Source organism: Necator americanus, chromosome X (assembly GCF_031761385.1).
Source record: "Necator americanus strain Aroian chromosome X, whole genome shotgun sequence".
Lineage (NCBI taxonomy): Eukaryota > Metazoa > Nematoda > Chromadorea > Rhabditida > Ancylostomatidae > Necator > Necator americanus.
In genome coordinates, this window is record NC_087376.1 from 17,974,801 (window position 1) to 18,000,479 (window position 25,679).

General features: G+C 42.8%; 3 protein-coding genes across 6 annotated transcripts in view; all 3 read left to right on the forward strand.

Moving 5' to 3' along the window:
• Positions 1-73: 73 nt before the first annotated feature.
• Positions 74-25,679, forward strand: part of RB195_023921 (uncharacterized protein) — a gene marked incomplete at both ends in the record, with an annotated part of 44,111 nt that continues 18,505 nt past the window's right edge. For 2 of the 4 annotated variants that reach the window (XM_064211525.1, XM_064211527.1), the window contains 6 exons: positions 74-115; positions 5,610-5,723; positions 5,792-5,912; positions 5,975-6,074; positions 17,918-18,005; positions 18,061-18,255. In XM_064211525.1, coding sequence (XP_064067406.1) covers positions 74-115; positions 5,610-5,723; positions 5,792-5,912; positions 5,975-6,074; positions 17,918-18,005; positions 18,061-18,255 — 660 coding nt within the window. Of the gene's footprint in view, positions 116-5,609; positions 5,724-5,791; positions 5,913-5,974; positions 6,075-8,485; positions 8,634-10,749; positions 10,885-13,254; positions 13,359-17,917; positions 18,006-18,060; positions 18,256-25,679 lie in introns of all 4 variants that reach the window. The other 2 variants (XM_064211528.1, XM_064211526.1) reach the window with 2 other exon arrangements.
• On the forward strand, positions 9,160-9,774 carry RB195_023922 (uncharacterized protein; the record flags this gene model as incomplete). The annotated part of the gene is made up of 1 exon (XM_064211529.1): positions 9,160-9,774. One exon carries the CDS (start codon positions 9,160-9,162, stop codon positions 9,772-9,774), a length of 615 nt encoding a protein of 204 aa, XP_064067410.1.
• Positions 23,912-24,337, forward strand: RB195_023923 (uncharacterized protein; the record flags this gene model as incomplete). Its single annotated transcript, XM_064211530.1, has 1 exon — positions 23,912-24,337. The coding sequence occupies one exon, from the start codon at positions 23,912-23,914 to the stop codon at positions 24,335-24,337; it is 426 nt and encodes a 141-aa protein (XP_064067411.1).

The following is a 25,679-nucleotide window of genomic DNA, read 5'->3' on the forward strand; positions in this document are numbered from 1 at the left end:
GTTTCGCGTATGTTTCACCAAATTTTTTCAGTGAGTGATTTTTACCGGTTCTACTTCTTACGTCACAAACGATATGAAGATAAACAACAAAACTGGAGCTTTCATGGTTTTTCAGGTAACCTTTCTTTTTACAAGGATGTGTCCTCCTACATATGCTCTCGAAAACACGCGAAAGAACGCAAAGCCAGAAAACATCTCCTAGAAAACACGCGAAAAAAGAACAAGCAAAGAACGACCTTGTGGCTGCTCTGAGATGAAGATCAGTTTCAAAACAATCTATCCTCGCTGTGGTGATAGGGCTGGCTGGTGTTTGTTGGCGAAATCATGTTCATGTAAATCTGCAAACATGGTCTGCGGGCGTTCAGCTTGCATTCCTTATGTCGGTCACACCAGAAACTCACAACCAAGTGATTGGAAATGGCAAGTTAATCGGTGAGCCCTACAAGTAAAACTTGTTCTACCTACTCATTAGGTAATCGCGGGTCCACTTAGAACATGCAACAGAATTTACTCGTAATCACAATACTTCATTCGCCTTATCGGTGAAAGTAGTAGTCAGAAATAGAAAGTATTCCACTAACTGCTGTTAACCACACCCCCCATGGGAAGTTTCTGTTTTTGCCAAAACAAAAGAAAAACCGGAGAGATTAGATTCGACGGTTGCAGTTGGCACCTTTTTATTTTTGTGCTATTCCTTAGTGGATGTGCAGTAATGAACGTCATTGACGGACAGTTCGAAGGAAACTGAGGATCGAACAAACAACAATAACGACTCAAGCAGAAAAGAGCAGCAGTACATAAAACAACTCATCAATAACAGAAAGTCTTTATCAACACTACAAGGACAATCTTCTGGATGTGAATGGAGCTCTCACTGAGATGTAGAGGAAAGAAAAACTAAATAAAACAACTATTCCATGAAGGAGAGAGTGGAGAAAGGTCGAGCACAACTTTTACCCTGACCTCTTCGACAACTAAATATACTAAAGGAGAGGTGGGTCTGGTGCCGGGTAAGTGGGAAAAAAGGATTTAGATCAGGTTCTCTTATACACAAGCGATCGATAAAGAAGAGGGCTGCACCACTTGCCAAAAGAAGCAAAATTTTTGCCTGTCACCTGAACTGTAACAAATGTAGATGCTAAGATTGTTTATGCAGGAAAAAAAACCACAAGTACGTTTCGCAGTCTGATGAATATACCCTCTACGCTGAATATCTAGGTATGGCTTCATCTTTGCCCTTTTTGAAACGTCTGCTGGTAAAGTGTCTGGCGTATCAATCCGCTTGGGATGCGCCACGACTGCTACTCGGAATAGTCAAGGTTTAAAGGCATCACCCCACGAATCTGAGGTGGTGCAGGTTTCAGGTGGAGTATTCGTATACAGGATGGGAGACTACGGAGAGGAGGGTGATCCCGTCCATTTCTTCCTAATTGCCGTAAAAAACGGCTTGGAAGATACGGCTTCATTCGTTTTGGCGCACCATTTTGTACAAGAGGTTCGATTGGAGCGCGCTAGTCTTGTGCGGCGCCGCATCTTCCGGGCCGTTTTTTACGGCAATTAGCAAGAAATGGACGTAATCATCTCCCTCTCCGTAGTCTCCCATCCCGTATACGAATACTCCACCTGAAATCTGCACCACCTCAGATTCGTGAGGTGATGCCTTTAAGGGCGCGTATTGGCCCATACAATGACTTAGAGGGGTCAACCGAAGTACCAAGTCAGTGCTTTTATTCTCAAACTAGCACCAATTTGTCAAGTAAAACAGCCAAAAACGTGAGAAGATGTAAGTAGGACTAATACTCAGTTTTTTTAGACTCTGCTGCTTGCTAAATCTTAATTTTTTCGCTTTTAATAGAGAGCGTGCAGTTGAAAAGGATCTTATTTCTCATTGTCAGCAACTACTGTCGGGGGTTCTCCCATTTTTCAATATGAATCAATATGTAATAGCGAATACTTTGGCTATAACTACTAAGAGAAGAGTGGACCCTGCAATCTTATTAATGGGTATATTTGTATGTTAAATCTTATTTTTAACTGTTCTTTTGTCATTGATATCCACGGATCTCTCTCAGTAGAGGGATCACAGCCGGTTAGCCGCAAGTTTGGGTGTTGCGTCCCCTGAGTGCGGACCAAAAGCGACCTTGCGGGCGCCCTGAAATGAAGCTGGATTCAGGAAACTGATGTCTCTGAATCTGCTGTGCCATGACCCACCCTTGTGATATAATCTCTCTTGTAATACTCTTATATTTCGCAAGTCGGTCGTGAGAAAGCATCCCATCAAGTGACTAGGAGGTGCAAGGAAGCCGATTTAGAGTCGCTTGCAATAAGTAAGCTCCACTGGTCTATTCGGCTGGACGTCCCTTCCTCCTATAGAGATCCCGTGGGACTAGAGGTCTGCAGCCTGCTCATGGATTTTGAAATTATAAATTAAATATAATTACAATTTCTATTAACACACAGTAATATGAAAGTTTCCTGACTCTGGAGGAACGCTTGCTACAGTTGCGCAACGTTGGATGGTGTTGGAGGAGTCATCTAAACTGCCGAAACAGAAAAGGGCTAAGATGACAATCTTTACGTACAACACACATACGCTCGCATCGAAAAAGGTTATCGAAGATCTGACGATGTAGGCCAGGAAGATTAAGTACGACGACGCCACCCATTGAATGCCGCATACGAAACTGTTTTTAGGAAAATGCGACAGTAGATGTGTTCGTGGAGTTGATGCCCTCATCAGCATGAATATGGTGATATAAACCGACTCTTCTGAGCAGTGTACGACACGAATCGGACGTCCGCGGATGTGAAAATGTGCTTCAACGCCATTTTCAACTATCTTCGTCGTTCAAGCTCCAACACTGAGCTACGAATGAGTTCTATATGGAAAAGAAAAGTTTTACAGAGGAGACCTACCTTCTTCTGCAGGATCACAGTCAGTGATTTCAACGCCAAATCTGGCCTCAGAAAAAAGCTTGAAGAGCTTTACATTGGGACCAACGGATCAAAACAAGCAAAAAGAAAGGCTTTTAGTCTATCATGACAAGAAAAATCATGGAAACACGCAGCATCAGAAGCTCTCTTAGCGCAGTTCCCCGATGGAGAGTACCGTAATAAAATCGAAAGGATCATCGTCAGTAAAAGGATCTGCTTGAAAAATGTCGCTGTTGTGCTAAAGTTCTACACGGGATTGAGCAAACATCTCCTTCGAAGCAAATGTTTCGTTATATCGGAAGAAGAAAAGGACGCAAAGTTCAAAAAGCGAAGTCCCTGAACCACCGTTAACTGGGATCTTTTTGCAACGGAAGCCAGCTTTGTCCATTGCGAAAGATACCGCAATCAACAACATCGACAATGAATATGATCAAGTTGTAGGACATCTTCACGACTGTACGTGTAAAGCGATAAGTTTTAAAACCACCAAGGGATGACTTTCTCCGAAAAAACTTGGGTCAAGCGTGGAACTGCACCAGCTCCAGAAAACCACGAACGCACCCACGACCTCGAAGCAGAAAGAGCATTCGCTGTAACCCTCGATACTTCGCCAATAGCAAGACAAAGATGACTTCTCTTAGGAACTCAATGAAACTGCGATTGATTAGCCATCGAGAGGGGGGACGAAGAAAATAATCCACGACTTCTACTTTGATTTTTCGGCTTCCGTGTCCACTCACCATCAGAGGGTCTCTCGTCTGGTATTCGACATTATATCATCTCGGAAAGGACTCGGTCAGTCATCTATAAACTCTTTGCAATATTGATCCTTAACAGGATACACAGTGCTAGATGAAGGACAGCCATGCGAGTAAGCAGGGTCTCGAAAAGAATTCACCCTGATAACCATATTTAAGATGTTTCGAAACTCATCGAGGTATTGAGAGAGTGCTAGATACCACTATGTCACACTTCCAATCAACTTAAGAAAGGCATTTGACTCTGAGTATTGCCCATGTTCGACTGTCTTTGAATCTCGGCATGTTGAAATGTGTTGCTGTTTGAGTTTGCTTACCGTTTGGGTGCTTTCTGTAGGGTGATGAGGCGCTTGAGGGGATAGGTCACTAATGGCTTTGAGTTTTCCAGGCTCTGACGAAGGCGATATCGCCGAAACGTTGGCCGCTGTTTAATAAAGATCGATACCAATCTTGGCTACAGCTCAAGGAAATCAGTTAAAACTGCATTTGACTCTGTTGAGACTGAAAGCGGTCACGGAAACGTTATCCTTGTTATCCTTGTTGGATAGTCAAACTGTTACTACTCAGTACACGGTGGGACTCCGAGAGTTGTGCAGTAAGTTTACTACTGCAATTTTGCCAATCTGCAAGGACATCATCATCGACGTGAGGAGAGGGGTCCGACAGGGTAGTAAAATCTTACTTAGAATTTTCACATTCACTCGCGAGAACGCAATGCGTAAGCTAGAATGGAACGACATGGAAGTGAATGGTTGATGGTCGGAAATTACATTATGATGACATTGTTCTCGTAATATATAGCATCAACCAATGCTGGCCAAATTCAAGGAACCTGCGAAAAGATCAGTCTTCATGTGAATCTGCAAAGACAATGTTTGTGAAAAGGAAGGAAAAGGATGATACCCAGATCCCCCATTTCCCAAAAGTTTATGTGTTTAAGTGCTTATTTGGGTCGGAAATAAACATGGAGAATAAGCTTACCCTCGAGCTGGAAGAGGAAACATATAATATGAAAGCATTCACAATATGGGAACATATAGGAGCATCGAGGATGTAGTGAAGAAGAGTAGTAATACCCGATTCCGTGCTTATCTCTTCTGCACCACAGTACTTCCTGCTTTGACCTATGCTTCAGAAACCTGGGCAATTCGCAAGCAGACAGGAAATGCAGTGAGCGTCATTAAACGCGCAATCGAGAAGATGAGGCCAGGAGTGTGAGTTGTTTTCGACATCAGCGTGCGGACATCTGGGGTCCACACGATATTAAAGTAAGATCACTGCAGTAAGGTCGCCGACTTGATGGTCGGAGTTGCCCACAAAACATGTGAAGAGGTTTGAATCTCTTTGCGTTCCTCGATAACGGAGAAACCAGCGGCCATTTTTCGCACGCGATCGACACAACTTGAATAGTCACTGACACCATCTCTACCAATTCGAAGAACAACGGGAAACAAAGTAATCAAGATGATCAAGTTGTTGGAATGTTTCATGTCACTAGTAGCGCCCACACAATTGAATGGAATATAGTTCATTTAAAATGTAATCTGAAAGAGGAAGGTGTGTTCCGCAGATAGCCTGGATAACTTTTTGTCAGAATCTCCTCCTTTAAATCTCTTTAAATCCAGCACTTTCTTCAAACTATTTTTGTGGAGTATGTAGGAAGGTAATGGATGTGTCGGAGTGGTGGGAATATATATATATATATATATATATCCTTATATCCAACTGTCAAATGACTAAATTTGTTTGCGGACCTCATTTTGTCCATTTAGAAAGCTTTTAAAAGCATTTTACAATTAATCTGTCAGAAACAGATTTTTGAGACACAGTTTTGGAGCGCTATTGTGACATGTTATTACTCTGCACCTGAATGTTCTTAAATTTTCGTCCAGCTTATGGTTGGCAAATTCATTTTAGGCTCTCAAAGGAAGTGCGCTCTTTCTTCTTGTATCATGGACCATCTTTGCGAACACTCTTGTATTCATTGTTCTCCACAAAAATCGTCGATTACAAACAGTCCCAAATCTGCTGGTGTGCGATATTTTTTCCTTTTATTGTGACAACTTATCACTTCTTGTCCTGGTTCACAACTCCTCCAGGTGGGTAATCTAGCTTTCTCTGATCTCTGCCTCGGGTTAATCGTTCTACCGCTATCGTCAGTATACGCAATTGCTGGTGAGTGGATATTCCCTGACACTTTGTGCGAGGTCTTTGTATCAGGTAAGGCACAAAGGCACTTGTACTATTGTCGGCACCTGCATTCAGTAATGTTTCTTTTGAAGCTGATATTCTCTGCTCCACTGCATCCATATGGAACTTATCAATAGTAGGACTGGATCGTTACTGGGCCATTACAAGCCCGGTTACTTATATGAGTAAACGGTGAGAGCGTATGTTCAATCGCGAACTATCTTTTAGAACTTTGCCTCATTTATGCATTACCACTAATACCTGTGGTAGGGCACAAATGAGAAGGTAATAAATTGAGATTTTGATGTAATCTGTACAAACAAACGAATCTGTACAAGCAGCAACAGAAAAACGAATGCGACAGACTGGTAGATTAATAAAACGAAGGACCTGTTTTGAATATGCAGATCATCGTGGGACCGGGCGAATAGGCTAAATGGTTTGTCATGGTCGGAACCCTCATAATATGATCCTCATTGCAGGTAGACAATGTAAAGGAGAAATGAAAAGAATTAGTGTAAAAACAGTTATGATATAGTAGTAGATGGGAACAAGAAATATCTTTGCTACTTCTAATTCACTACTTCCTCCAGTCACAAGCGCATCCGTGCGACCTCAAATGTGGAAGTGTGCAGTGTCGTCAGTGTTAAATCAGCAATTACATACATACGCGGTTGACATACGCGTGGTGCTTAAGTTGAAAGGATAGAGTAGATAAAGTAGATAGAGTAGACAGAGGGCAGAAGCAAGGGAGTCTAGAACACAGCAGACCTATGTTTTACTAAAGTAGTATAGCGGCAAGATGAAAACGTGTTCACCAATTTTCAACAGTGTGACAACGGAGCAACCGTGAGCAACCCTATCCATGTGGATAGATCACTTCAACACCTTGCTAAACAGGTACGTATTATCAACCCTTGAGTCTAACACTGACATGTTTAGCTATTAACCAGTGGCAGAGTCTGAGGTTCCGTTTTGTACCCAAAAGATAGGAAATGGGAAGTTCGGTGGGAATGATGGAATTGGCGTAAGATTGCTGAAATCTATACCTTGGATTCGTTAAATTACGAAGATATCATTCCCTGGATATGAATCGACGAAAGTATACCTGACCTTGGAAACATGCTATCATACTGCGAAGAAGTCTCCATGTGCGACTTTCGATAAACCTCGGCATGTTGATGTTTCAATAATTGTTTTCTTTAATTGAGCTGGACACGAGGTTGTTACAATCCTTTATTCGTGGCTAACGTTTCGGCAATATCGCCTTCTTCAGAGCCTGAAAGAGTGAAATAGAACCTGATTGATCTGATCAAACGTCTTATTCGCCCAACAAGGGAAGTCCTACTTTTACTGTTGCGCCTCAGAGCTACCAGTAGAAGATAACATCGCCTACTTTAGGATCAGCTAACTATCCTGCCACTGCTAGATACCAGTTGTGAGGTTACTAGCGCAATCAAATATCAGCCTTAAATAGGGCGCTAGTTCCCGCGTAATGCAGACGCATTCTTCCTTGCGATTCATCTTTGGGCCCTTGGAGTGCCTCCAGAGCCCAAAAAGCCTCCAGAGCCTAGCGCACCGCAATACTAGGTTCGCGCGCCAAGATCGTGATCTTAAAAGCATCACCCCACGAATCTGAGGTGGTGCAGCTTTCAGGTGGAGAATTCGTATACGGGACGGGAGACGATGGAGAGGGGGTGATTCCGTCCATTTCTTCTTAATTGCCGTAAAAAAACGGCCTGGAAGATGCGGCGCCGCACACTGGTGCGCTCCAGTCCAACTCCTTGTAGAAAATAAAAAAAAAATAAAATAAAATATCTTCCGGGCCGTTTTTTACGGCTATTAGGAAGAAATGGACAAAATCACCCCCCTCTCCATAGTCTCCCATCCCGTATACGAATACTCCACCTGAAATCCGTACCACCTCAGATTCGGGGAGTGATGCCTTTAACTTCAAAATCTTCTCCGTCATGACGCCGCACCCTATGACCACCTAATGCAGTGGAGTCACATGATTTCCTTTTGCCGTCCAGATGTTCTTTGATTCGAGTACATAGTTGGTCTAGCTGTTTCTCCTATGTATTCGTCACCACACTGCACACACACATAAACAACACATGAACTCATGCAGTCACCCTCGTTGTTATCCGGGCATATTTTGCACTCCGGTGTAGTGCAAATACGACCATATAGGCGATTCTGAACGAGTATTTTCTTAAGGTTACTAGGGGCGCTCCACGATGGCAACACATTCTTCAAGTTTAGCTTTCCTCACCATCTCAACCTATTTCTACCGCGGTTTTGCGAAGAATCGCATGCAATATACAAGAACTTCAAGATCGTCTCTGTCAAAAAGCAGAATCAAATACCACTGAGACTGCTCAGCAGCAGCCTAAAGCGCTTCCGCCTATTCCCTTTCCACGTACTTTCTTTAGACAACAGGAACCTAACGCCGTGGTGGATATTAGTTTCCGTCTTTTTGCAGATGAACTATTCAACGTTTTAGATCGCTATAGACGGAGAAAGTGTCACCCAAACATCACTCATGATCAGCGCGTAGGCATTAGGGAAGGTTGACAGCTTGTTAAGTCTAAAACTATCAGATTATTTACCAGTGACAAGGGTGGGGAATTTGTAGTCATCCCTCGTCATCTAGACGAAGCCCTCACATTACGTCACCTCCAAGACAGCTCCCTCTATCGCTCTTCCACTGTCGAAGAACTTCTAGCGCAACACCGTAGACTCAATAGGGTATGGATGAGTACTAGTAAATCAACGCAGTTACCATCCTCGAATGCAACCCGGCTTAAAACAGAGTTACCTGTGTGCACTGTCATGTACCTCCTAATAAAAACTCACAAGCTGAATTCTGGTAGTGAGCTTGCCTCTGAAGATCCTTCACGTTTAAGGCAAGACCTATTATAAGCTGCGTAGGAGGTCCCACAGACAGGATCGCTTGGTTCTTAAACGTAGTGTAGGTGCAGCTGTTGAAATTCGTACCAGCCCATCTTACGAACACCCATGTTTTTGGACCACCTAAAGAACACGCATTTTGATAACTCATGTGTAATGGAGTTTCGATGTTACTGCACTGCACACGAACGTCTCCAACGACTCGGCTATGCAGTCAGTTTTTGAGCTTTTAACTGAACACCAAAGCTCAATAAACCTGTATGGCTTTTCCGTGGAGCAGTTGATGGTTGTTCTCAGGAAATGTCTCAAATGCACTGTCTTTAGATGGTCGGGCAACTATTTTGCGCAAATCAGGGGTTTTGCCATGGGACAACGGCTGGCGCCAACGCTCGCTACTGCTTTCATGGCTAAAATTGAGGCACCGATTTGGGAAACACGACCCTTGCTTTATTGCCGATATATCGACGACTGCTTCCTCGTCTGTTCGTCTCAAGCAGAGATGGACAACTGTTTCAAGATTTTAAATGAGCAGTCGGTGTTTATAAAGTTCACTCGGGATAAGCCTAAAGGAGAATGGTTACCCTTCCTCAACGTCCAAGTGCATATTTCAAACAGAACGCACAGGACAAAGTGGTACCGCAAACCCAGTAATAAGAATATCCTAGTTCACTTTGTTTCTGCTCATCCCACACAAGTTAAAAGGTCGGTAGTACGAAATATGTTTCGTACGGCCACCTCCGTTTGCACTGGAAGAGAGGAAAGACGAGAATCTATCGAGCTTGCTAGGAAAATTGCGGTCAGTAACGGCTACACACCTATGTGGTCTATCACAAAAAGAGCACAAACCCGAAATAAATCTGGTATGGAGAAAGTACCCTTTTGTGTACCGCTTATTTCCGATGAGGTTAGCACTGCTATTCGGCGGTGTCTGAGGAAAGCTAAACTTGAAGAATGTGTTGCCATCGTGGAGCTCCCCTAGTAACCTTAAGCAAATACTCATTCGGAAGCGCCTATATGATCGCATTTGCACTACACCGGGGTGCAAAATATTCCCGGATAACAACGAGGGTGACAGCATGAGTTCATGTGTTGTTTATGTGTGTGTGTGTGTGTGTGTGTGTGTGTGCAGTGTGGTGACGAATACATAAGAGAAACAGCTAGACCACTATGTATTCGAATCAAAGAACACCTGAACGGCAAAAGGAAATCATGTGACTCCACTGCAATAAGTGATCATAGGGTGCGGCGTCATAACGGAAAAGATTTTGAAGTTAAGATCACGATTTTGGCGCGCGAACCTAGTATTGCGGCGCGCAAGGCTCTGGAGGCTTTTTGGATTCACTCCAGGGGCCCAAAGATGAATCGCAAGGAAGAATGCTTCTGCTTTAAAGTCGGGAACTCGCGCCCTATTTAAGGCTGATATTTGATTGCGCTAGTGACCTCACAATAGGTATCGAGCAGTGGCGGGATAGTCAGCTGATCCTAAAGTACGCGATATTATCTTCTACTAGTAGCTATGAGGCCCAACAGTAAACGTAGGACTTCCCTTGTTGGGCGAATAAGACGTTTGATCAGATCAATCAGGTTCGATTTCACCCTTTCAGGCTCTGAAGAAGGTGATATTACCGAAGCGTTAGCCACGAATAAAGGATTGTAAAAACCTCGTGTCCGGCTCAATTAAAGAAAACAATTCATGCTCTCATAATTCTTCTTCACAAGAAGTCATTTGTCACGTATCTCAAGAGCTATCGAGGAGTCTCATTGCTACGTGTTATGTACAAGGTTTTGAAGCGGGTTATCTTAGACCGTTAGCGTCTTATCAAATATCAGGAAACAATGCGCGACAACCAAGCTGGCTGTCGTTTTGGCCCATCTGCAATTGTTTGGAGTGATCGTCACGAGAGTAATCGAAATCCTGCAACGGCATTCGAATCAAGTGCAATTAGCTTTCTAGATTTCAAAGCCGATTTCCACTATTCATCGTGGTCATCTTATTGCGGTTCGCGCCGATGGAGTGCCGGAAATGTTCGTTCGCCCGTTTGATGAAAAGAACCAGCGAACAATTCTGCAGTTCGAATACCTGCGGGAAGTGCGTCATCTTTTGAGATTATAACTGGAGTGAGAAAGGGCTGTGGCAGGACTCTTGCTGTTCGATTTCGCCGCCACATGGTCTTAGCATTGTCAGAGTGCACCTTGACTGATCTCGAGTATGCAGTCGATGTTGTCATATTCGGCGCCAACAATACGAAACTTCACCAGGTTTTCTACTTTGTATCGGAGCTAGCTGCGGTCCATTGGGTACGCCCTGATAAGTGTAAGCAGATGTGGGTCTACTCGAGACTCCTAGAGAATCAGGGTTGGAGGGCAATCGGTCAAACTCGGGGCAGCAAGACCTACGGTGATGAATAAGCTTGATTGCACGGGAAGGAAGCTGCTTATATGGCTGCTTAACTACTTCTGGACTACAATATGCCACAATGAAGAAGTTTGTGCGAAAGTCGATGCGCTATGACGACAGATGCGCAGATGACAGGTGGAAGGTATCAACATTTTGCTCCCCCATTAAAAGTGGCTACAAGAAATCGTATTTGCTTCCTTTTTTCAGAATTTGAGAAGATCAGCAGACCGCCTTGTTCAGCGTGTTCTGAGGAGTCTGTTGGGCTCAAGCTTGAAAAGGTCACACGGCCAAGAACGAAAGTTTTGGATTGAAGGGATAAGAGGGGACCTGAGGGCACTCGGCATCGATGGGATTGATAGGCATCAAATTTAGTATAGAATATAGAATATATAATAATATAATAGTTCAATATGGAATACGAAATAGCAGCAAAACAGTCGATTTTGTGCAAACTGTTGTTTAAGATCGACAAGGCAGGGCAGAACTCTGTTCAAGGACGACACCTAGGCGAGGATGCGAGCAATCGCGTCAGGCGATAATATCAGCCCACCGACTAAGTCGATTGAGGATATCAAAATCACGAAGTAAGTGCAGCGAAATGTATGAGTATACGCTTAAGGCACGTGCGAGCTACACGAACGAATAAAAGGATAAAATGTCGAGGGTTAATCAATTTGCTTGGGATGCGCCACTTTATTTCAGAATCGTTTGAGCTTAACGAACGTGTAACCAGTCCATCCAGTGACTTGAAGGGCCTAACTGACTCGTGAAGTCAGTGTTTCTATCCTCGCAGGCAAGTCTGGTACCAATTTGTCGTCCTCGGGTGAAAGGCTTGGTGAGCTCTGAGGCGGATTTGGACCTCCGATTGATCTAGCAGACACAGCGAAACCACATTCTGACTGCGCTACAACCGCGCCACGAGATACATAACTTGCACAGTTATATGGCGAAAGATATTGCAAAATGGTGCTGTTGTCTAGCTCACTGTCAGAACTCAAACCAAACAGCTCAAATACTTGGAGGAAGTTCTTAGTAACACGCTGTGTTGCAGGACATTATCGAGTTGAGGTACTCGAGTAACTTGGCGTCGATAGGCAGTCCATGCGAGACGCCATGTCGCGCAGGATATGGGACCGTAGCGAATGGATGGATTCTGTGCGAGCTGTAGATGGTTGAGCAAAGTTGTCAAAGCAATTGAGATTGTCAACTAGAGGGCTGTACTTTTTGGTCTTTCGCTTTCAAAAATGTTTCAAGCAGAGTCTAAGATATTGGAACACACTTGTGATGAACATATCCCAGCAGACATATGCTGGCTGACGTGTTCTATATTGATAGTTCATGAACGTTATCTCCTGTTGTATACTTCAGCGTGCATCTTAAAAATAAAGTTTGTCTTACTCCCGATAATGCCCAATAAGAAGCGTTTATTTCAAACAACTATAACGGCCTTCTTCTATTTCTGCAAACAAGATCTTTTTGCCAAAACTTTGTCGTATTCAGCTGTTCCAAAATACTATAATTGAAAGTTATCAAGAGAAGTGTTGGGAAAGAAGAGAAAAGGAGATGTCCACATTTTGGCTTCTCATGCTGTTTCACGTTTCCTCATAGCGCGTATATATATATATATATATTATATTATATATATATATATATATATATATATATATATATATATATATATATATATATATATGTAATTCATCTAGATGATGATGAGTGTTGGTATCTTAGAATTTCACTTCGAACGCTCCGATAGCAAACTTTTATTGGAATTTTGTGAACTGTCGGCAGAGAAGTACGTCAAAAGCACAGCAAAAGTACATGTCCGATGCAGATTATTTGAGGATAACCAGTGTTCAATGTAGCAATGTCTCAGAGAGAATATCCTAAGAGAACAATTCAGAATTGACAATACAAGAACAATGAAGAACTAAGAATAATGTTCTTCTTTAATACTGTCGGCAGTGGTGCAACAATCTCATGGAAAAAACAAGACGAATTTGTAATTCGAGTGACTAACTGTAGTCAAAGCTCTAGAAAAGTTGCTCACTAAAAACATAGAGCGATCACGTCGCTCCTCTCGCGCTAAGTCCTGCTGACGCCACTACACTACACTACACTTCCCGCCCATTTCGCTGCACTTACAATGAGATTAAGACGTATAGGTAAGTGGAATTACGTGTGGAAGTGTGAATGGAAGTGTTTATTTTCGGCCTGCAATTGCTAGTCGCTAATAAATCACCCATTCATCCATAGGTTCACAAGAAATTGTTTGAAAAACAAAACCGCTACTGATCCGTGTTACACTACATTTCCTAATTTTTTTTTCACTTCTTAGGCAAAACTTTTAGCTTTTCTTTTAGCAAAACTACCTAAGTAATGTCGGCAACGCTTGACGTCAACGACGCTTCACAGACTTGTCTTGTCTGTATTTCGTAAGAGTGTATTTAGAGGCTTTTATTAAGTTTAACATGCTCAGTATAGACATTATATCTATATATGACGTTGACAATACACGCGTTAAAATAGTTTTTTTTTTAATTTAAATAACGGGACATTCGACGGCGAAATTTACATATCATTAACACCTTTATGTAGCTACTTGAAATCCATTTCATTCTACAATTTTAACACATAGCGATAGGTTTTAAGTACCTCAAATAAATTCAATGTTGGTCAGGATACCAGCACATCACACATTTGATATGTCTATGATTATATATTCTTGATTTGATCTGAGAGGGATTTATTTTTTCCCTTTATTTTCCGTGCTTCGGCAATGCTTTGATGATCCTGTGATAATATGTGCTTCATTTCCCTCATTAGTATGTCATAATTGCGTGAATTCGGTTTTCATTCCTCTCCTATTGTTTCCTTCCCAGTTCGTAGCCATCACTGCTCCCTCGCGACGCAAATGTCGTGCGCCGCGTTGGCTAGAGGACAAAAAAAAGACGAGACGTGTGTGGTCCCCACTTCGTCGAGGTTTAACGTGGAATGAACAGAAAAAGAGCTCTCGCTTTTCAAACCCATCTGTGCATACGCTCAGAACCTCTAATTGCTAGGCGCATTCGTAAAACATGATCTGGGTGTGCTCAGGTCTCCTGGAGCCTTTATGCTCCCGTCTTAGAACAAAGCTCGACAATCCTAGAACAAAGCTCGACAAAAAAAGCTCGGGAACCACGAACCACTTAAAATTTGCAGGATTAGGAAAGGAGAAAAGAGTGTATTTAACATAGTGTGTGTATACGTGTGTTAGAAGGATGTTTAAGGTCGGATGTATGTGTGTTTGCATGTTATGTTGAGAACGATGTCATTCAGCAAAGATAGTGTAAGTACCGCTCATCAAGTGTCGCTCTCATGTTATCTCATTGCAATCATCACATCACGTTCTCAGAGTGACAGTGAATATTTTAGGTGAGGTTATGTCAGGCTGTCGTACTCCTTCATTCAGTCGCTTTTGATATTATTATAAAGTGGGACTTTTAGTCTATAAACTGAATTTTAATTCAGCCTTGTTATAAACCCAAGTACCGCTGTGTACCAAGCAGAAATGTATTTGTTGCCCGCGGCTTTCATGATTGCTTCTGGCTTAACCGGATCAAGGGACGATAAAAGTGAGACGCAGGGGGACCTTGCACTCTCATGATATTTCCATGATATTTCCATGGGTTGGGGCGGTGTGGCTCATCCTGCTGAACGCTTTCGAAACGCTGCTCGTTTGCATGATTGTGCTTCATTGAATGTTCTTTTTCGCTTAGTACTCACTTGTGAAGAGCTTGTAGAAAACAAACCCGCTGCCATATGGGTCCTTTTTGTTGCACAGCAGTGCGATCTTGCTGGTCTTCCACTAATTAGACATTGCATTCTAACAGAAGCCTCACCAGCGCGTTGGCTAGGACTGTAGTTAGGTTGCCCAGATGCTCTCATTTGATCCTGTCGGAACTACTTGGTGAAAAAGGGAGTCTCTTTTGAAAGAGAAAGAGAACATGCTCCGACCCTGAAACGTTGGTACAACAACGACATCCAGATCTGCTTCAGTACAAATATTTCAGTAATGTGGTCTATTTCATTATGGAATCCTTCATGGGGCGATGGGTTTCGGAATTGTGAACTTCCACGAATAGTTTTAGTTGTCGTAATAAACTGGAGTCTTTCTCCCGCTCCTTCCTTTGTAGGGTGTGAGTCGTGAATGTAGAGTTCTTCGGAGTTTTTCTGATATCAGTGTTGGTTGACTTTGAAGTCACCAACATTGAGGCTGTGAAGGGATGATTTTCTATGTAGGATTTCTCCAGGTGTATATGAAAAGCTCGTAGCTTGATGTTGTAGAGTAGGCGACGCAGACTGTCGAAGGTGGATCAACAGTTCTTATCTAAAGCCGTACGATCTGAGTTGTTCAAAAGAATCGATGTTTATTATCACTCTTATTTCGATGAGACACCATCTCCTCTATTGTCGCGTATTTCTAGAAAGAGTTCTTTTCTTGCGTCATAGTCGGAATTCAGCGTATGCTCTCATCACAATTCGACCAGTCCGATGACGAGGATCTTTTTTTGCTTGCATCATCTTATCCTCGAAAGTCGTTCCTAATGCACGCATACGTGTTCTGTATTAGGCTGTCATGAAAGGTCTTGTGGTTTTTAACCTCCAGTTTAAAAGAAGCATATCTAAGCTTTAACAAAACTTTATCAATCGAAATAACAACCATTCAAGACATTTTTGCCGACGAGAAACAAGTGTATTTCTTCTACTATTATAAAATTCTGGAGTTCTAGACGCGACAAAGTCGGTAAAGGCCGTTTCGTCAACTTCTCGGTTCCTGAAGCATTTCTGGCGAAGAATGATGTCGAGATGCTTGAAAAGTGGTAGTTAGTAGGCGAGAAGTCCGGCGAGTATGGTGAATGGAGGAGAGTCTCGTAGGCCAATTCGTTCAACTCCTTGTGTGTCGATTGTAAATCGTGCTCCGAGTGTTGTCGTTAAGCAAGACTGGTCCCTTTCTGTTGACCAATGTCGGGTACATATGCTGCAGTTTTCGGTGCATCTCGATTTGTTGGCAGTATTTCCCCGCTGTAATCGTTTCGCCTGGACTCAAGAGGCTCAGTGGTGGATGAGACCTGCTGCACATCACCAAACAGTCACCACAACTTTTTTTGGTGCAAATCTCGTTTAGGAAAGTGTTGTTGAGCTCCGTTGCGGTCCAACCACTGAGACGTCACTGTTTGTTGTAGAGGATTCACTTTTCATCGCACTTCACAATTTGGTTGAGAAACAGGTCGTTTTTGTTCCGCAGGAGTGCACATGAACACTTCAGAACGACGATTTTTTTAAATGATAGATCAATTCGCGCGGCACCCATTTAATGAGTTTTTTCGACTTTCCAATCTACTGCAGGTGGTTGAAAATTGTCGTATACGTAATATCTATTTCTTCAGCAAGCTCTCAAACTGTTACGTGGGTTGGCTTTGACTAAGGCTGTGAGTTAGTTGTTATCAGCATCAGATGGCCGACCACTCTTCATCTTCAAGGCTCTCGTCACTGCTGCGGAATTCCTTGAACCTTCATTGTGCCCTACGTTCGTTAGTGGTTCTTAGGCCAAACTCGTCGTTCGTCGTTGATATTGCAAGCTGTTTCGGTAGCTTTTCGACCTAGCTTAAACTGAAACAAGAAGTGCGACTTTGCCTCTTTTCCATGGTATATTTGATGTTCTGAAAAAAGAGATCGAATTATCTGAAAACAACACGAATATAACGACTAGATAGAACGAAAAACGCACGTCAAAATATTACATGAAGCCAACATGCCTTATATATACAGACCGTCATTCTAATCTTTATTCTTTTCCTGCAGCCCAGATACCGCTCGATAGTGTTTCAAATATTGCATTAGTTAGATTGAGAAAGTTGATAAATTTGGGCGAAATAGCTGGGCACAGCCGTTACAACTGGCTGGTTTGCCGTAAAGACCTATTTTCATCATGCATGTATTGTTTGCTCTCTGCTAAATTTAGTAGGATTGAATTGGTAGAATTCTAAGTAGGATAGATTGTTACTTAGTACACATTAGGAAAACTTGGCAGCAATGAATCTGCAGAATTTCTTATTCATAAGATGCAAGTTTTACCACGTGACTTTCACTGATTTGTGATAACCAGTGGCTCTGTTCTTCTCACAGGCTATAAAAAGTGCATTTGTACTAGTGTTTGTATCTGCTACAACCTCACTTGAGGATAGATAACTGGCAGAGCGAACATGTCTCATGACGCCCATAAGCTCAAGAAATACCACAAAACTCTTGGGGTAAAATATATTTGATCGTTGTCTCTAGGCCAGGATAACTTTTATTTGTGATTTGAACCATACCATGATCAGAAAAGGTTCAAGACGTAACGAATAAAGGAGAGAATCTTCAACAGATGTTAACTAGAGCTGAAATCAAAATACCAATAGAGAACACGCGAAAATAGAGATTCATGTTAAGCACCTCCCACAAACATTTGATTTAGATGAGTCCTAAGTTCTACAATTATTTCTGATGTTCTTACTTTTCGCGATAAGTTTCTGAGCATTAATGCAGTAAAACAAAGTGCTGTTTGCGGGTAGATACATAGTTTTTGGACACGATAATGATGGTGCAATATGTACTCCTGTCCGCTTCAGTTTTCATTTCAAGGAAAACATTGTTAGCAAGACATTGAGAAGAGTGAATGAGAGGACTTTTTTTTTTGCAGAAATAAGCAAACTGCCTATATTATGATACTTTCCGTTTGGATATCCAGCTCACTGATTTCGTTGGCTCCGTTGTTAGGTTGGAAGCAGGTTAATATTTCTTTGTTTCTACACTGTTATTATTTGCCACGACTAGTTATTACAGACGGCTATTACTTCAAACCTCATCTATGACAAGAACAATACGGTACGACATTGCACATTCCTCGATCTCCCAAGTTACACAGTTTATTCGGCAACTGGTTCTTTTTTTATTCCGACGTTACTCATGTTTTTCGTGTATTTCAAAATCTATCAAGCCTTTGGGAAACATCGCGCTCGGCAGCTTTATCGTCAAAAGGTGAGCGATTATAAGCTTTAGTGTTTTGTTTGTCTTTGTGATTTTTTCTCTCTCTTTCTCTCGACGTGCTCATGTTTTTTTTATACAAGAGCGGTTTCAAGGCCGACTATACTAACACAGAAGCTCCCTACAGTTGAACTGCAACGCCATTTCTAAGTAAAATCAAGACTTCACTTCTGAGTATTGCCCATGTTCGACTGTCTTTGAATCTCGGCGTTTTGAACAACTGTTGAACTAGAGGCCTTTTCGATAACCGCCAAAAGTCCAAAAATGAACAAGAAGGATGAGTGCATTGCTATCACAAACGAGTTATCCCCATATCAAGACCTATGCGGGTTTTGATCTATGGGGCGGGCCGTGAGGTCCCTATATAAAACCCTTGTGACTCGTAGTTGTGGTACGTGGTGGTCTGTTGCGTCAACAAGTCTAGCTAATGAGGTAAGCACTAGCCAGTGTATTGCTGCTTGAGCTTACTGTAGAGTGATGAGGCGCTTGAGAGGATAAAATCACTAATGGCTTTGAATTTTCCATGCTCTGACGAAGACGATAACGCCGAGACGTTAGCCGTTGTTTAATTAAAACGATCAATACCAATCTTGGCTACAACTCAAGGAAATCTTTTTAAAGACTTCACTTCCGTCAGAAGTAATGATCCACGTGAATTCTTCAACAATTCAATTCTTTCCTTGAGTTGTAGCCAAGATTGGTATTGATCGTGTACAAAATGTAGGTTGCAGTGGCATCCATAAGGTAGAGTGTTTTGACTTATTTGACCTCATCGCGGAATAGCAATGCAAAACCCTTTTAATCTTTGGCAAAAACTTGCACAGAAACAATACACTCGTCCCTATTAAATATCCTGTGAGAACTTATGTCTCGCCTGAACTGTCGACGCCGAGTGTCTTCATGCCTTTCTCAATGACCTCTCTCCAGATGGATTTTTCAAAGCTGAGCACATCAGACTCATCAAAACATGGAAAAAAAGTGTAGGCTGGAGGATATCCCTATGATGTCGGCTTTCTGTGGTTGTTTCTGACAGCGTCGCCAGATGTTGACGCTTTTCAAGCGTCATAATACGCCCCTGTTCAAGACATAACACATTGCCTTCCGCGTAAAAATTATGTCGCGCGTTTGACCGAAAGTTGCAAGACACTTATCTGAGCAGCTTCCTTTCTGTGCGATTGAGCTTAACCATCACCGAAGGCGGTGCTAAAAAGTCTCCGATGAGAGCACATCGATAGAGAAAATAGTGGAAATGATGAGTCACGCATTGAGTTCGTGGACGATGGGAGTTGACCACAAACACTTTGTCAAGTAATTAAATGTGGAACAGCCCTTTGCACATTTACCGTATATCACATTCGTAGCTGCCGCACACATTAAAGAAAACAGTGCTATTGACGAGTTCGATTGACTGTCCGTCAACTCTAATTCTCGTTGGAGATCGCGAGGAGACCCACATCTGCTTACATCCATAAGGCTCAAGGCGTAGACAATGGGTTGTAGGTAACTTCGTTAAAATGTTGACAATATGCTAAACTTTCTCACTAGTTTTCGCGAATGTATAGACATCTTCGTCGTGTTTTAATGGCGAAATTGTACAGGAAAGGTTCTGTCATTAATACTTGTATTACTCTAATTGCCTCTTCAAAACATTAAAGTTCAGTTGTTGTTTTTCGACTTGTCATTAGCTAGACGAACGAAGCTTTTCTGGTACTGCACTTGCGTCAAATGCGTGAAGAATTATAAGGATGTTATGCTTGATAAGGAAAGTCAGAGACAGTTTTGAATTCCGAAAAAAGGTAACTCCATTGGCTTCGAGTACCGCTGATCCATTTCGATTTTTCTCCTAATGATGAACACCTTGTGAACAGCAGATTACTCACAACAAAAACTACCTAGCCAACAACTACCTTTGTCTTTGGTCGTTTATGTCGGTCGTCAAACGTGCTCGAGCTTGAAAAAGTATAGAAGTGATTCCTCCAAATCGAAAAGGTTGCTTTGGAGGCAGCGCCATTAGCAATTTAGTGAACTGGTGAACATTTTTTCATGCTCCCGCTATACTGTCTCTTTACGGCTTCCTTTGGGTTATTACCCACTCATGCTTTTTCGAACTCTTTTGCTCCATTTTGATGGTCTTTTTGCAGTTCACTACACAACTTCCTTCTCAAATGCTTCTCCTGAGTGAAGGCATCAGTGACACGGGCAGTTCATACAAAACCTTATTTGCGCGGCTGCACGAAAAATCTTCCTTCCTTCCAATGCATCTTAGAGCCTCCTCCTGGTGCGCACTGTAACATGAATAGATGAATGAGGGCAAAATTTTCTTTCTTTCATTCTCTTCATCCTTCAAAATTGGCATGTCGATATTCGGTTGAGAAAAGACTTCCTTGTTTTCCCTGTGAGACCACGCCTCAAAGTAGCGAGGACTAGTCAGTGGACAGAGCCGAATGTGACGTCCCAAAAACAGCTCTAAAATTCCAAACCAGTGACTGAGACACGCTATCATGTCGGTAAGAAATCGCGCGGCACCCAGTCCCGACAGCATAAAGTCTGAGCACTTGACGAATCTCTCGCCAGTTCCTATCAACACGCTTATTTACGCGTTATCTGTCGGGATCCAAGGTGCGTAAACAGTGAAAAGTAAGCAAGATGTGTTGCTGTGTGGTAAAGATTATCCACATGGCATCGGCAACTATCGCTAAATCAGCCTACTAATAGTCATCTATGAGCTTTTTGCAAGGGTGATCCCTAACAGAATTCAAGACGTGTTAGGTGAGGGACAGCCATGCGAGCCACGAGTATTTAGGAAAGGATTTAACACGATAGACCACATCTACACTGTTTCGAAACTCATCGAGGTATCGCAAGAGTACAAAATGCTACTATATCTCACGCTTCATCGACCTGAAGAAGGCCTTCAACCCAGTTCAGACGTAAAACGGTCATGGAAACTTTGGACAGCCAACGCGTCCCTACTCACTACATGATGGTACTCTGTACCGTGACTTCACGACCGGAATTTTTCCTATTTTATAAGAAAGTTCATCATCAACGTGACGAGAGGGATCCGACAGGGTAATGCAATCTCACCTTAAATTCTCACATCCACATTCGAGAACGCAATGCGTAAGCTGGAATAGAATGACATAGAAGTGAATGTTGATGGTCGGCAGCCACACTTCCTGCACTTTGCTGATGATGTCGTTCTGACCCCCGAGCTGGGCAGGAGGAAAGGAGCGGCTTGTGAGCGTATAGAAGCATCGATAATGTAGTGAAGAAGACTACGGATACCCGCCTTCATGCTCATCCCTTTAACACCAGCGTACTTCTTGCTTTGACTTATTCTTTAGAAACCTGGGCACTTCGCAGCACGGAGGCGCAGTAGCAAGAAAATGCCGTCAGCTCACTGAACGCTGAATTGAGAGAGCGATGTCAAAAGAAGTACCCGCTTCACACGAATTAGAATGGGATTTCAACATCTTTCCTATGTCAACGAGTTGAAGAGCCCCGCCACATTTGCCAAAGAAATTAGAGTAGGGAGTGCCGGACACGCGATGCGTTTCAGCGACAGCGTTTGGAGTTGTGGTTGTCTGGATATCACACGATATCAAACACACGAAGGAAAACCGGCGATCCAATGGTCAGACTTTTTTTTCAAATTTCTTCGAAGAAAAATTTGATGCTCTTTGTGCACAGAAGAAGAAACCACTGGGTAACTATTGCAAGTGATCAGGAAAATAGGATGTTTTAGGGGGCCAGCTCGACCAATTCAAAAAACAACCGAAGTCAAGGTAATCAGGATGATCAAGGTGATTGGGGAAGTTTCATCCCCAGAAAAAATACTTTAAGTGAAGTTGAGAATTCTCATCCTCCGCTTGTGCCACATCCCAGGCGTTGATGGGGTTGACAATTGCAACGCAAACGGATGATTTTTTTCTTAAGATACGATTTCCAATTCTTTAAGTTGAAGGTAAATAAACAAATGCAAAATGCTATAAGACGAAGTTGTCCCTTTTCTCATTCGTCCGCCCAACGCCAGTTCTCATGAGCACTCAGAGATCTTGTGCGCCCTAGACCTGTGTAATCAAGCCAGAACTTTAGACATCTTGTTTGCCGCTCGCTTTTTCTCATTATCTTTGTATCACATACCGAAGTGGATTGTGATATTCCGTCTTCAGAGAAAATCTAAACGACAGAGTACTTCAAGTTTCAATTTTGACCAAAACAAGCAGTTGCATTTTGAAAAGATGTTAAGCAGTGCCTGAGGCAATAAAGGATTTTTCTCTTTTAAAATGAAAGATGTGAATTGACCACTAGGGGCATTCGACGGTGGTGCTCTCGATGCCCTGACAACGACATCGTTTTTGCATTTATGCACGCTAACCGATCAATTCATAGGTATTTGTAATATCTCTTGGCCTCAGCAAAACGTTGCTAACTGAGATTCTGGCCTACGCTGACTATGAATGGGATCATCATTTTGTCTGCAAATGTCTATTTCATCAATACACTGGTTTTCATTTGATGCCGCCATGAAAGGGCTGATTGCTACCTGCTCGTGGTGGCCCTGCATTAAATAAAGACAATCAGGCGACCAGGTGCACGCGTTGGAAACGTACGAGCTATATACCCCGCACCGTTATATGGTGAAAAATTACCATGCATTGCAAAAAGGTGCTGTCATCCAGCACATCGCCAAAGCCCATAACCTGAACAATCAACTGTCTGGAGGGAGCATGGAATCTTTGGCAACAACCATTTGTTTCGTCACGCTGAACTGCCGAACACTATCGAGTGAACTCCAACAAGCCGCTCTATCCAGACTTCTGCGATATCTCTGTGTGTCTTTTGCTGCACTGCAGGAAACACGCATGAGAGATCGGCCCGTCATCAGCATCGAAAATTACACCATATACTCTGGCGATGCTGATGAGAACAAAACAGGTGGCTGCACGATAGCTGTGAGGAACGATTGTAACAACCTGGTGGAGGAATTTGGATCAAGGTCGTTTGGATGCAAATTCATACGATTTAAGGATTGCAGATAACGTAAACTCTGGATCGTAAGTGACCACGCACCTACGGAAACCGCTGAGGACAACGGTAAGGACGCCTTCTACGATGAAATCAATGCGTTGATGTCTAAAATACGCAGCCAGCAGGTTGTCATTGTCGGAACGACGTAAATGTGAAGATGTTACTTGTACAACAACCCGCTGTGCTAGAAAAATGATTTTATCCAGCGGAGCGCACGTCAAATAACGGTGACCGTCTGTCCACTTATGTTAACAAGCGGAACTCATCACCGCTTCCACGTTTAGGAAGAATCATCAACGCTATCAACTCACGCGGGAAGGATCAACCCATTTAACGCCTGAAGAGCAGTGCAAGCCGTAGATGAGAACTCGAAAACTTTACCTCGACTACATTTTGAGAAGGAACGTCCCTCAGTCAGATACCCGAAACTCCAGAGCTGTTTGGGAATCGCGTTGGACTTCGACCACCGTCCAGTTCTTCTCAGCATTAAGATTCGTTTCCATAAGAGAAATCGAGGAGTTCCACTTCAACCGAACGTTGATGCAGCAGGTTTGAATGAAAAAGAACGAAATTCCGCTAACGTATGTCAATTCGTGTTGGAGCGCGGACCAGGAAGATGCTCAGCGATGCGGATTCCTTCACAAAATGCATCCAGGACTCAACGCGGAAAACGCTCTCGGTTGCCGCAGAAGAAGTTTGCCTTTGCATCTGCGAAACAAAATCCACGTGTTATTCTTTATGCGTCGCTCGCAGCACTGGTGATTTCAGTCAGGTAAAGCTTCTGAGAAGGAACCTGCTATGCCAGCTGCAAGAGGACCGCGAAAAAGAATGGATGTCGAGAGCGAAGGAGTTTGAAGAGGCGTGGGTGGACAAGAACCCGCAAAAGGCATATGCTTTATTAAAACAATATAGCGGCAAAATGAAAGGATGTTTTGCAGTCCTCCACACTGCCAAAGGAGTGTTGCAACCTTTCCACTTTGGATGGATCATCTGGATGGATGTGGAGGAGGGGTTTGAGGGTTTTCTGAAAGAAATGGCCTAATGGACTGGTTGTCGGTAAAAGCAAAAAAAAAAACGCAATCTGTAGAGATGCGGGCTCGCCTAAGAAATAAGCCTAAGCTAAGCCTAAGTAAGCTTAAGGTGGTCGGTGGACCATACGGATGGATGTGGAAGAGGGGTTTGAGGGTTTTCTGAAAGAAATGGGTCCAATTTTCACAATTTTACCCAATCCAGGCAGAAAAAACGCAATCTGTAGAGATGCGGGCTCGCCTAAAGCAAAATAAGCCTAAGAATGAAAAGATGTTGAATAAGAATGAAAAGTTGTTCTCCATTCCTCCACACTGCCAAAAGAGTGTTGCAACCTTTCCGCCTTAAAAGGATCATCCGGATGGATGTGGAGGAGGGGTTTGAGGGTTTTCTGAAAGAAATGGCCTAATGGACTGGTTGTTGGTAAAAGCAACCCTTCCAGTATGGAGAGATCACTTAAGGACCTTGCTTTGAAGGAGTCGGAAGTTCTGGTCCGTACTAAAAAAAAATAAAGACTGAGGATTCTGGCGGAGACGATGGAATTAGCGCAGAAATGCTGAAATATCTTTCAAAAGTTCGTTCGCCTACTTGATGACATGAATCAACGAAAGCGAAATGTAAGACACCGTTTGGTAAGACAAAGATCATCCGTTTAATATGAATAGTCAAAAGGACCCGTAGAGACCCGCTATCATGATATCCCTTCACAAAAAGTTATCCGTCACGGATCCTAGGAATTAAGGAATCTCTTTGCTGCGTGTTATGTACAAGGTTGTGGAGCGGATTATCCTGGACCAACCTATTACACATCGATAAGAAACAAAGCCGTCATCCCACTCCGCGTCGATGGAGTACCAGGGAAGTTCGTTCGCCTACTTGATGACATGAATCAACGAAAGCGAAATGTAAGACACCGTTTGGTAACTGGAGTAAGACAGGGGGCAGTGGCAGGATCCTTTCTGTTCAACTTCGCTATCGACGACCACATGCGAAGAACAGTCGATCAGTGTCCTGCCGACTTAACACCATCGGTTTTGGTTTTGTTTGGTTTTGATTGGTTTTTGATTGGTTTCAATTGGTTTTGTTCAATACAAAATAAGATATTGGGTTGATGCATCAATATCTGCGGTTTTTAGCGTTCATTTTTATCACAAAAAGACGGGTTCTGCTTCTTTTGATAAAAACATTCCTTACTATCTTGCTCCTAAAGTTGCATGTCGAAAATTATATTCGCGTTTGTCATATTATGCTTTACCACTTCGAAAACGGATGGAAGGCATTACAGTCATTTCGTGATCTCAACGAGCTTTTCGGGACTGAACAATTAGTGGAAGACAATACCAGAAATGATTTTACCG